At 37.1% G+C, this 13,220-nt stretch overlaps 3 protein-coding genes across 3 annotated transcripts; 1 reads left to right on the top strand and 2 right to left on the bottom strand.

The window, feature by feature from the left end:
• Positions 1–4,045: 4,045 nt before the first annotated feature.
• On the top strand, positions 4,046–7,650 carry LOC109014385 (probable galacturonosyltransferase 12). The gene is made up of 6 exons (XM_018996844.2): positions 4,046–4,503; positions 5,355–5,410; positions 5,672–5,827; positions 5,910–6,500; positions 6,667–6,969; positions 7,077–7,650. Exons 1-6 carry the CDS (start codon positions 4,293–4,295, stop codon positions 7,362–7,364), a joined length of 1,605 nt encoding a protein of 534 aa, XP_018852389.1. The 5' UTR covers positions 4,046–4,292; the 3' UTR covers positions 7,365–7,650.
• LOC109014394 lies at positions 7,646–8,965 on the bottom strand. The gene has a single exon (XM_018996856.2). It carries the CDS (start codon positions 8,854–8,856, stop codon positions 7,834–7,836), a length of 1,023 nt encoding a protein of 340 aa, XP_018852401.1. The 5' UTR covers positions 8,857–8,965; the 3' UTR covers positions 7,646–7,833.
• A 402-nt stretch (positions 8,966–9,367) lies between these two features.
• LOC109014401 (transcription factor ILR3-like) lies at positions 9,368–12,545 on the bottom strand. The gene is made up of 5 exons (XM_018996869.2): positions 12,118–12,545; positions 10,646–10,708; positions 10,215–10,292; positions 9,970–10,132; positions 9,368–9,846 (listed from the first exon to the last, which is right to left on the bottom strand). The coding sequence occupies exons 1-5, from the start codon at positions 12,255–12,257 to the stop codon at positions 9,580–9,582; spliced, it is 711 nt and encodes a 236-aa protein (XP_018852414.1). The 5' UTR covers positions 12,258–12,545; the 3' UTR covers positions 9,368–9,579.
• Positions 12,546–13,220: the final 675 nt, after the last annotated feature.

The following is a 13,220-nucleotide window of genomic DNA, read 5'->3' as shown; positions in this document are numbered from 1 at the left end:
TTTTCAAAAAATTTAAAAATATATAAATTTAGATTCTTGGTTAACATTCACAATTTAACTCCAAATCTTACCCCAAAAAAAGAAGAGATTTTTCTTAAAAACTTAAAACAGGAACGCTTTGGAATGGTACATGCTGGTTTCAACCAGCATCGAATAAGAAGGTGAAATCTCAGCATTACGTAAGTTAACATCATGAGGTTCAACCACATGGGATTTCTACTTATAATTAAAAACCCGACGAGTTGTGTTGCCGCCACCGGTAGACGACCACTACGAGTTCGACGCAGCCACCACTCACCATCGTCCTACCATCATCCTCTTCATCATCACAGTGGTGCATCTATTTTTTGTAAATATTCGTTGTTAAAGTGTGATCCAATGTAATAACACAAAGGGATGACCAGTAAATCCGTATAAACTTGAAAGCAAAATCCTCTTGTGAATTTAACTAGAATTTTCACGAAGACACTTGACTTCATTGGACGTTTTCATTAGATTTGATGTTCTTTGAAGTTTGATCACGATTGCTTGTCACGTATACACGTTGAAGACCACATCTTCCTGACAATTATCTTGTGGCAGATAATTCATGTTTTTTAACCTTTTTTGGGTCGCCTTGGCAAGAACGACGTTCGCAAGCCTTATTCACGTGCTATGATGTTAGATGGTTTGTCGAAGGAGATGTTATTTGTGGGATTCAGATTCTTTGGCAAACTCTTCTATGGTGATCTTGCAATTTTGACGTTTGAGTTCTCATCGATCTTCTGAGTTATTTCTTATAACGAGTTCAAATGTTCTCGAAAAACTTTCAACATGGCTGCAAGTGTAACAATCCCAGACAAACTCCCATCCTCTTCAACAACCCACACATAACTCACGCGATGCGCGAGTGCCTGAATCATCACCGCCACCAATGAGATCCATGGGTAGCACACGATTGCTTCTGACCTCCTAACCAACCTCGTTGAATACGACCCTCCTGACTTACTCTTCCCCGACCCAGACTCTTCGTCCGACGAAGACGAGCACAACGACAATGATGTGATTGTCGATTCCTCTTCCATTAGTTCCAAAGCCGCTTCTAAGTTTTATGCTTCCAGTCGGTCTTTCACCAGCTGCACTTGGTCCTCTGGTGGACTACCATAGTCTATATATGCCATTAGATCACCCACCTAGAGAGTTGCGATCGCCGCTGAGACAGACTCCTCGCAAGAGTTGCGATCGCCGCCGCGACGATGTCAATGGGAGAGAGGAAAGGGGTGAGGGATCTGGGCGAGAGGGCTTCCATAGGTGTTTCTGATTGTGTGCCATGCGGTCCCATTGTTAACCCCGTGGGTGGACTACGTGGAAAAAAAAAATTTGGAGGCTGTTTTCGGCCCTTTAATAATGTGACCGGTTAGAAGATTTACTTTACTCAAAACTTTAAGAGTGTGATAGATGAAAATTTTGTGAATATAGTAAATAGTAATAAAATAATTTGTGAATAGTAATAAAATAGTTTGAGTTAATATTTTATGTCATGTTAGAAAATGAGAGAGAAAAAATTAAATAAAAAATATTATAAAATTAAAATATTATTAGAATATATTTTTTGTAATATCATTTTTGTTTGGAAATTTAAAAAATTTAAATTGTGTTTTTTTTGAAAGTTTGAAAAAATTATAATGATTAGTTTAAAAAAGTTATAATGATTAGTTTAATAGTATTTGTATTTGAGTGATGTTTGACAATGAGATAAAATGAGAATTTTGAGATATAAACTTTTTCCAAACAAGCCAGTTTAAACCTTTGGCTCTCAAGATCTTCTAGAGGTAAAGACTTATATGCTAAAAAAAATTAATAGCTTCTAATCTATCTCGATTCTTCATTGAGCCATCTTCAAGATTTTTCTCATTTTAATTCTACATACAACCGTGAAATGCGTAATCGTCGCATAATCGCTTTGAAAAAGAGTGGAGTCCACTATTAAAAAATTAATTTTTTTCATTTGACTCCCATGTTTTATTCATTTTTTTTCAAAACGATTACGCGGTGGTTACGCAATTTACGGTTGTAAGTATATTTTCTCTTTTCTTAAACTTTATATTTTCAATGCATGGCTTCTCTTTATTTTGTCTCCAAGGTTCTTTTAACACTTTTTCTTGCAATTAAATTTGAATATGAATCTTTTTTGTAAAAGAAGGAAACTCTTATATATATCTTTAATTACTATAAAATATGCGTCCATATATTCCTACATTGATTTATATATTGACAATATTTTTATATCATAAACGTGTTTATAATATTTTTATATGATATATTTAAATATTAAAAAAATATTGAATTATCTTTAGTTACAAATAAATTATATAAAAATAATTTCACAAAGTGATGTGATTCGTTAGATTATAAAATTATTTTTATTGTAAAATAGATTTAATAGATTAAATGAAATTATATCAATAATTTGTAATATTATGTTTATATAATTTTTTTTATAGATGTAGGAGTACTTTCAATTAATGGCTCCAAATTAGCTGACGCGACAAACTAATCTTGTTTTGGTTTTGGGTCTTTTGGCTGAAGCATTGAAGACCACCAAACTTTTGCTGTTTTTGGGCCGGGTGGTATCGGTAATGGTCACAATGAAATGAAATCATGTGGAAAATTGGAAACATTTCAGATTAGGACAAGACCAAAGTCTTTAGGTTGGAAGCACCTATCCAAAACCCACCTCATTTTACCTTCTTAGTCAAATGCAGATATGCTGTCTCTATATTTTTCCATCTACACGTGGCTCCAAGCGCTTGTTTCTAATCTTAACCATTTCCACTAACACAATAATATTCCAAGTTCCATTAAGCCAATGATGACTATAGTAAAAGTCTCAAACTATATATTAATCAGTAGAATACATACTACTAGATAGGACTGAAAAATGTTCATATATAATTTTTCAAATCCGTAATTGCTTGTATCACTACTTGCTCAAACTAAACAATTGAGATCATTTTTAATTGTCTGACCGAATTGAATGGTCTAATTCTTAGAAAAGATAGATGCATCATGTGAATCTTGTAACATTAGGCTCTGTTTGAATGTTGTGTTGAGTTAAATTCTTTATGAATAGTAGTAAGTTAAGATGGTGTAATGAGTTTTGTGAAGCTCACCTTATATGAGTTTAGATATATTTATGAGAAGTTAAAAAATGTTATGTGTCTCACGTGTAAATAGGTGTTGAGTTGAAAAAAGTTATGAGTCTCACGTGTAAAAAAATTTTAAGTTAAGATGAGTGTAGTGATTTGAGAATTGGACGTTTAGATGTTAGATTTAGTTTAAAATTAGATTGATTGAACTGAGTTCAGTCTAAGTTCCAAACGAGACTTTAATTTGTCTGTTTAGAATTTTCGAGTAGTGTGAATCTCATAAAAATTTTAAATACCATATCGATATTTCTTTGTGTTGGACTGTTGAATGTGATTGAATATTAAGGCTTAGAAACATAATCATACCATTTACATATCTGTTTTATGTGGTAAACACTACACTCTCCTGTTTGTGCACTAAGGCCAAGATTCACATGACTAACTCCAAAAATTGAGTCTTTTTTTAGTGAGAAATTTAGCCTTACAAGCAGCAAACACAAATCAAAACCTCCTTGAAGTTCTCTGCATTTATTTGTTAGAGAAGTGGAACAGAGGTTCCTGTACTTTTACTCCAACAACCAAAGCCCCAACCCACAGCAAAGAGAGAGTCATTTTCCATGTAGAAGCCCCGTTGTGTCAAAGTTCAAAGTCTTTGCATGCTACATAAACTTCATGTGGAGGCAAAGCCAAGCAAACACCAAACAAACCTCATCTCAAATATATTCATATTTTTTCTTTTTATTTTTCTTTCCTCTGCTCCCTCAACTTCCCTCCTTCAAGCTCAAGCCAAACACATACCCACAAAACAAAGACATCCTCTTCTCAGTCTCATGTCTCTTTCTCTTTAACAACCCCCCGCTCACCTCTTAAAATAAATAAGCCTCCAGAACCTTGACAACTCAAGCCCAAATGCTAAGCAAGGTTAGGTAAAAGATAGCTACGTTAAACACCATCGAATTCTTCCTTTTACAGCATAACCATCACAAGGAGGGTTCTTGCAATTCGACTCGCTTCTTCTTTGGGTGATTTTCCAAATGAAATAACAAGCTGCTAGCCCTTAAGAAAAACTTCGATCGACGTCGGTTTGCCTTCCGGTGTGTGGGTGTGGGTGTGCGTGTGCGTGTGCGTGTGCGTGTGTGTTTCTTGTCTTGTTTTTCTGGAGAAATGCAGCTTTACATATCACCCAGTTTGAGGCACATATCAGTGTTTCCGGGGAAAGGCTTTAAAGAGTTTATCAAAGTGAAGGTTGGCTCAAGGAGGGTCTCGTATCGAGTGCTTTTCTATTCGCTTTTATTCTTTACATTTCTTCTCCGATTCGTGTTCGTATTGACAGCAGTGGACACCATTGATGGAGAAAACAAGTGCTCTACCATAGGTACGTACGTACGTGCGTAATTAACATTATTCTAAGCCATTGCATGATGAGTTTCCAGCTTTCAAATCACACTGGTTTTCTTCTTGTTGTTGTTGTTTTTTTTATTTTATTTTATTTTATTGGAGCATTGAAGAATGAATTTGAAAATGCAAGAGTAACTAACAAAAATTGAAATTCCAATATTACTGCTAATTAAATAAATAAAAAAATCCAGATCAAATTATATATATATATATATATATATATATGATTTATAAAGAGACATTATCTAGACAACCGGCATGCAGAAGTACGTCTATTCTACCTAGAATACAATATCGTAACTGACTTTGTGGATTTAAAATTTAATATATATATATATATATATATCCATAAAAGTATAAACTAATAAGATATAAATTTTGATAATCATCGATAAATTAAATTAATTAGCGGTTCAGAAATGATTATCCATATAGTAAATTTTGAAAATTCAAGCAAGGAATTTATTCAAAACCAATATCGTTGAGCCCATTAATGAACTTTGCCGCCTGCAGATGTATATATATGTTGCATGCATGCTGATTATATACATTTGTAAATTGTCTTAGATACCCTTTTTGAAATTCTAGTTAGGTGTGACCTGTTGATGACTTCCAACCATTTAATTTGTTTAATAATTTTTTTTGACCTTTTACCAAAAAAATATATATAATTAATTGACATAATAACCGCACAGAAGTGTTTGGTCGGTCCACGAGTACCAACCTAATTAATTATTATTGATATTTTTGTTTTGGGTGCTTAATGAAATGTTAGGTTTAATCAATATTGTAGTTACTTATATCATACTACATGTGTTCTAATGGTAGGTTGCCTGGGTAAAAGATTAAGACCGGGTATTTTGGGAAGACGGCTCGACTCAAATGTAATATCTCCGGACTCCTATATTTTTTGACTTTAAATTATTTAGGACTATTTAAAGGTCTTTATACCACATATCATTCACATGACATAGTTTGATATGTAGATGATGTGTGGCGTAAAAGATTTTCAAATAAAATTATTCATCGTTCATTTACTTATTTTCCCAACTTCCCAGCCCCCATTCCCAATCCAAATCTTATATCCTATTGCTAATTGTGTTTATGAATTGAATAAAAAAAAAAAAAAAATTGGTGTCTTAAAGGTCCCAGAAGTGATATACCAAATACTAGAAGAGCCCATGAACAAAGATGAATTACAAGGAAGATCTGATGTTCCTCAGACTTTGGAGGACTTCATGGCCGAGATTAAGAAAAGCAAATCCGACGCCAAGACATTTGCTGTCAAGCTTAGAGAGATGGTATGCAACAACAGACACAAGTACTACTCGATCGTAAGTTTATGGTCTCGAGCTCTCAACTAAGATTTTACAATTTTTTCAGGTTACCCTTCTTGAACAAAGAACTCGGACAGCCAAAATCCAAGAATATTTATACCGTCATGTAGCGTCGAGTAGCATACCCAAACAGCTCCACTGCCTTGCTCTAAAGCTAGCCAACGAGCACTCCACCAATGCGGCCGCCCGCCTCCAGCTCCCTTCTGCTGAACTCGTCCCTGCCCTCGTTGACAACTCCTACTTCCACTTTGTCCTTGCTTCTGACAATGTGCTCGCTGCCTCCGTTGTTGCAACATCACTTGTCCGGAACTCGCTGCGCCCCCAAAAGGTTGTCCTTCATATAATCACGGATAGAAAAACTTACTATCCCATGCAGGCATGGTTCTCACTGCATCCCTTATCTCCTGCAATAATTGAAGTCAAGGCATTGCACCACTTTGATTGGTTTTCCAAGGGGAAGGTGCCAGTTTTGGAGGCAATGGAAAAGGACCAACGTGTGCGATCGCAATTTAGAGGCGGGTCATCGGCAATTGTGGCAAATAATACTGAGAAGCCCCAAGTCATTGCAGCAAAATTACAAGCTTTGAGTCCTAAATACAATTCTGTGATGAATCACATCAGAATACATCTACCAGAGGTAAACAACTTTATTTTGAAAGCCGTTTTATTGTTTGAGAAAGCTGCAGTGCCTGCATTTTTGCTCGACTAGAAAAACAAGAAATCACTTTTTTAAATTTAACCAAGTTTGTTTCTTCTTAATATATGCTCTTAATCGGCTAAATGTCATTTCAATTCTTTTGCAGTTGTTCCCCAGCCTAAACAAGGTGGTTTTCCTGGATGACGACATCGTGGTTCAAACAGATCTTTCACCACTATGGGACATTGATATTAATGGAAAAGTTAATGGAGCAGTGGAAACTTGCAGGGGAGAAGATACATTTGTCATGTCAAAGCGGTTCAAGAGCTATCTGAACTTCTCCCATCCTTTGATATCAAAGAATTTCGATCCCAATGAATGTGCATGGGCTTATGGCATGAACATTTTTGATCTAGATGCATGGAGGAAGACCAACATAAGCCTTTCATACCATTACTGGCTTGAACAGGTATATCCCCATCGTACATTGCCTATGTTTAAGAAGAAAGGCAGGGTATAAGCAGAATGATGTTATTCAGTTTCTACCCCGATTTTATTATGTTTTCATGTCTGCAGAACTTGAAATCGGATCTCAGTTTGTGGCAACTGGGGACATTACCCCCTGGACTGATAGCTTTCCATGGACATGTCTATGTTATCGATTCCTTTTGGCACATGCTGGGGCTGGGTTACCAGGACAATACGAGCTTTGCTGATGCTGAGAGTGCTGGTGTCATCCATTTCAACGGCAGGGCGAAGCCGTGGCTAGAGATAGCATTCCCGCAACTTAGGCCATTATGGGCAAAGTATGTGAACTTTTCAGATAAATTCATCAAGAGCTGTCATATAAGGGCATCTTCTTAGAATGGATTTTGAGAGGAATATGTTGGTAAACGAATATCCTTTTGTATATGTTAAAAAAGAAGATAAGCGATTGAGAGTTCTTCGCAAATTCAAGGCCTTGAGGACTGAATCAGCGATGGCAACAGCATCAGCCTCCTGTTTTTCTGAACTATCATTTGTTGTTGGTTAAAGCTTCCTTATTCTTTCTTTCTTTCCCATTTTTCCTTATCTTTCCATGCTTCCAAACCATATTTATTCACTTAAGTGATTTGTTCACATCTATGATGAGGTTCTACACAGACTACCAGAAATACAATCTCATAATTTTGTATTAAATAAGCCCCGTCTTTTTCATACACCGAGCAGGGATTTTTATATCACAGACTTGACATATCTAGTGTCAGTAAAGATTACAACCGGTTTCTTTCAGGCATTTCGACGGACAGCTTGCCTCAAGATAATCAAAATCGAGATCAAAATCAGAGTTGCTTTAACTTGCTTTTTTCCCAGTTACATTTGACACCAAATCCTTTAAGAACTTTGCAGATTTCGTGATGGGCGAATTGATTGCCATTAAATTGTACAGAACATTCTCAACTTCGGTGATCGATGGCCGTGTCTTGAACCTCGAGACCACTTTCAGTTCCCCAGTTTCTTCTTCAACAAGAACCGTCCATCTCTCACCACTCACAACCCCATCCCTCACGCACTTGAAAACCACTCCCTTCCTCCTACTCAAAAGCCCTCTAACCTCCAACCCCATGAATGAATATATCACTTCGAATGACCCCACGAAGCCACCCAGCTCACCAAAATTGCTTTCCTCCTCAAACACCCATTTGGGGTTGAAAATCACCACCGGCTTAGGATACGAGCTGTCAGTAACGGCTTTTATAACTTCCAACTGTGAAGCCTCTGGCACCAAAAAAACTGCCACATCGGCAGAACTCAAGATTCTGGTATCACCATTTTCGGTCTTCAATGAAGAAATGTCCGTATGTTCAATTTGGCTGGAAGACTGAATTCCAAAGGCTTCCATTGCACCTTCTCTTAAGGTAACGTTAGGCCATAGGAGAAGCAACTTAACAGGAGAGCCTTTTCTTTTAATGGGCAAGTCCTGAAAGACATCGAGAGCGAGTTGCGAAAGCGATGCGGGCGAGTCGTCAATGACCGGAATTTCGAGTCGGAACCTGGGTTGCTTTAGCTTCTTGAATTTACCGACGAGTTTGGGGTTGTTGAGGGGCTTTTCTAAGGTGGATGAAAGGCAGGTTTTGGCCTGGAGGATGGCTTCTTCTTTTGAAGTGGGTGGAGTGGAAGAGGACAGGGACGAGCGGACGGATATGGGTTTACGGGGCAGAATTGGAGAAAAGGAGACATGGATACGGGAAAGGGAAAGTTGTTGATGTGAATGAAATGGGAGAAACGGAAAGTGGGCTTTGGAGTGAGGAAATGGGATTGATGGCTTCGCAGTTTCAATGGTTCGTAGATGAATCTTGAGAAGATTGGAAGCCATTTTGAGCTTTGAAGTAGCAAATAAAAAGGAAGTAGTTGGCTTGAAAAAGAAAAGGGCACTCAAAAACCAAAACAAAAAATGATGTAGATAAGGTTTCTAATCCCAAATTCCAACGACAGGCTACAAACCAGCCTCTCAAGTCTAAAGAGTGTAGCATAGAAACCGCTGTCACCGTTATTTATCCTCGAATGATTAGTGATTATTGCTGCAACATTTGTCCCAAACCAAATACGGACAGTACATCCGTTTACCAAGTTTGATTATCCATAAAAATCGTTTCAGCCGTTGTTTCCAAAAAAAATTTCTCATGGATGGGAAGTACGAAACATATACCATCTTAACATATGAGGAGTCTTGTACTCACTGGATTAATGCTTGCTACTTCCTACAGTTCACAAAAAGGTCAAAAAAGACTTTCGCTCATACAGTGGAGCCAAATTCCACTTCAACTTGCAGTGCCAACAGGAGAACCCAAAAGGCACGATGCCTCCATCAAAGCAGACTGCAGTCAAAACAGAAACAAGGATTGCCAGACAAACTTATTAACACTTACATGCAAATACCGGCATCAATTCATAAATGTACCTTCGATAGAAAATAAAGTTTCCCATAAAATCCAGTTACAGCTTATGAGACTTAAGCAACAACTACTACAGGCAATAGGAATGACAAATCGAATACACTTGTTTGGGCTTCGAGTCCAAATCATGATGGACTGCCAACCTAAGCAACCGGTGGTCGGAGTACATGATCCTGTGAGGTATCCACTGCAGCAGGTGGCATGAATTGCCACATTGCGACTCCTGGGTAGCTAATGAAAGGCACCAACTTGCTGCCAGGGGCCTGGCCCTGAGCAGCAAATGCAGCAGGAATTGGAGGAGGAGCTGGCAAGTAACCAGGTTGCGCATTCATGCCTTTCAGTTGCTGCTCCAACTTCTCTTTCTCTGCCTTCAGCCTCTGCTTCTCATCACGAAGCTCATTTTTCTCAGCCTATACAAGGTACAGAATGGAACTTGCCTCAGAAAACGATCATGTATCCTCTTTAGGACATACTGGCATTTTTGAGGTGGCAAAAACGTAGTGTGAATGGAACAAAAATGAAAATAGCTTCACCTTCAACTCTTTAATCTTCTCCTGGAGACTTGAATTTGTGTCCTTCAACTTCTGGGCTTCACCCCGTAACTGAGTCACCATTCGGACAGCGTCAATTAAAATAGCAGCCTTGTCCGTTTTTGGAGGCCTCCCGGGCTCCATAATGGAGCCCAATTCCACAAACCTAATCATCACAAACACAAAAACATGCATGAGGGGGGGAAGAAGAAAGAAGAAAAATAATAAGAAGAAGAACAAGAGAATACTTGTCATTCAGTCTATCCCTCCTCAACTTCTCCCGAGAAGCTTTGGAACTAGAAGCACAGCACAATTCAGATCTACCCCTGCAGAAGATACAGAGAGACAGATAATCTCATTGATCCATGTATCATACTTCTAACAAATCAAGTTTGGACCCATTGTCTAACAAAGCACAGTTGTGATAATCAATAGCCTCAATTTGAGATTCCATCTAATTACTTGGATTCTGGCCTATGTATGCGTCCATAGTTAAAATTTCACCCAGAAAATCTACTCAGCAAAATCATATGCTCAAAATCTTCTGAAGGCCCACAGATATTGGGGAAAAACATTCATGTAGCCCTTCCCATAAACTGGTGAACACAGTTTTAAGTAGCACACGATTTTGTTCATCATATTTTAAAAAAAAAGCAAAAAGAGGGAGTTGTATGTGTACCTTTTCTTTGGGCCACAGTCCTTGATGCCGTCTGAATCCCCCAATGAGCCATCAATCTCCACACTAGAAACAGCTCATTTCATCAAACAAGAACAAAAGGACATCAGTAACCACACAGATGCAAATTAAAAAACTTAATAAAACAATACATCCTCACATCGCAAGTGAAAACAAAATGACGGTTAGTCATTATTCAACTTTAACATGACTTTTCATATGATTAAAAGAAATTGCTTTATGCCAATCTTCACATGCGTCAAAAACCTTTCCCATTAACATGAAAAATAATATTGTGATAAGTTGAATGTTAATGAAGCCCCTAAGATATTCTAAATGCAATCATGTCAACATTTAATCCTGGACTCCCAGTCCAGAGCTCATGACTGCTCTATATTGCATTAGTATGGAGATATAACAGGCCATTCTGCTTATACCAGTATAGTTCTATGTCTGCAAAGAATCAGGTAGTCGTTTTGATACTAAATAGCATCTAACTTGCTTACTGCACACCCCAAAAATAATATTAGAAAAATAGAAAATCTGCAAAATAAAAATGGTTGCGTGAACACCAATGAGCTACTGTATTGAATCCCCCCCCTTTCTTCAATAATTACGAAAGAGTGAAAGGTGTTTCCACTCCCTATTGCAATTCACACAGTTCCATCTTTGGTATAGACGCAAAACCTCTGTCCCAACATTATATATTGGTCTAAAGTTTTTTTACCCCATCACTTAATCCATAGATATATCTCTCAACTTAAGGTACAGAAAAGAAAGTAGAGTTCGATAAAGCAAATTTAGCAACGACTACTACCCACACATAAAAAGATTTCCCAAAAAGAAAAAATAAAACGTAAAACGTGTCAGCCAACATGGACCTTGTCCCCAAAAACTACCCTCAACTCCAATCAATAATGCGTTAAAAAGAAATGCTCAGGCATACGTACAACTAAAATAATCATTTCATCCTGCAGATTGTACAAAGGCAGACTCAGGCTCTAGTAAACATCATAAGCCAAAAGTATCAAAAGACTACTTTTCCTATATAATCATCAAATTCTCAATCATCCCAAATACACGAAATCAAAACTAAACAATACGGAAATTATAACACAAATAGTTAAAAATTACCAATTGCCTTCTCATCCATCAACTTTGAACCAAAAATTTCATCCCAATGACCAAATCGCAAGCAGCAGATTAGACACAATACAAATCCAGGAAACAAAACCCAACGAAGGAGATTTCTCATTTTTATTTTTTAAAAGCCCTAAATTGCTCAATGAAACAAAGTAAAAAAAACCTAATTGCTAGAGGTAGATTAAACACAATACAAATTAAACACAAATCCAGCAAACAAAACCCAACGAAGGAGATTTCTCATTTTTATTTTTTAAAAGCCGTAAGTTGCTCAATGAAACAAAGTAAAAAAACCCTAATTGCTAGAGGTAGTCTGTAGAGAAGTTTAGTACCTGACATTAGGAGAACCATTCAGGGCCTGTGCGGGCCAGGAGAATCCCGGGTTGGAAGCAGAGAAATTCCCGTCGGGGACAGGGATATCGTCGATCAAGTCATAATCGTAGAGCCAGTTGGTATTTTCAGGGGAGACCATTTCGGTTAGGGGTTGAGTTTGCCGGAAAATTCAGGTTTCCCGGCGGAGAATCCGTTATACAGAGAAACAAACAGACGCGGATGGGTGAGAGAGGGTTTGGTGAGAGAAAAAAGAGGGACGGCAGGTTTTTTTTTCTCGGGAAAAGAGAATCTGAGTGAGGTCAGGGCGTGGGGAAAGGAGTTTCGGCCTTGGCCTTTGGGGGTTTGGATTGGTGGTTGGTGCTGGTGGTGTCTCGTGTTGTGAACTGTGGTGCGGTGTTGGGACTCGTCACCCATCCTTCGCCCCAGTAAACGGCTTTTCTTGGGTTTGGGCTTCGAGCCCTCTTAACAGCACATCAGCCTCAGCCTTCTTCTCCTAAGCCCACTCGCACCCAAGAGAAAAATAAATTATTATTATCATAAATTAATATTAAATATAATTATAGATTGTGTAAATGTTGCATATTTTTTTAAAAAAAATAAAATTTATTATTAAAAAATTAATTTTTTCATGTAATGCGCTGTACTTATGCAATCAATAACTATATCTAACATTACTCAATTACAAAATAGATTAGATTTTGATATTAAACATAATTTTTTCATATATATTTTATATAAATTATAAATAGGGAAATGCAAAATTAGAGGCACCATCGAAATCCTTATTCTACGTCTTATTAAAAAATTATACTCTCAAGTCAGTATATAGGATACACAGATAATGTGTTTACATAATATAATTTAATTTAAATTTTAAATTTTAAAAATTAAATATTATCATTTAAAAAGTATGAATTATGTGACCTATCACTAACTTAAAAATAAAATAATTATATTTTTTTTTTCTAAGCTAATAAATAAATCTCTATTGGCAAATTCTATATTTACGTACTAAAAGGGTGAGATCTCTACTTTTGCTGGAAAAACAAAAAATAAATCTCTATTGGCAAATTGACCAAACTGTCCTCAATAAGGATATCCT

The sequence above is a fragment of the Juglans regia genome, chromosome 2 (genome assembly GCF_001411555.2).
Source record: "Juglans regia cultivar Chandler chromosome 2, Walnut 2.0, whole genome shotgun sequence".
In the NCBI taxonomy this organism is placed as follows: domain Eukaryota; kingdom Viridiplantae; phylum Streptophyta; class Magnoliopsida; order Fagales; family Juglandaceae; genus Juglans; species Juglans regia.
The sequence above is the reverse complement of the archived record's forward strand: the minus strand, read 5'-3'. Positions and strand labels throughout refer to the sequence as shown.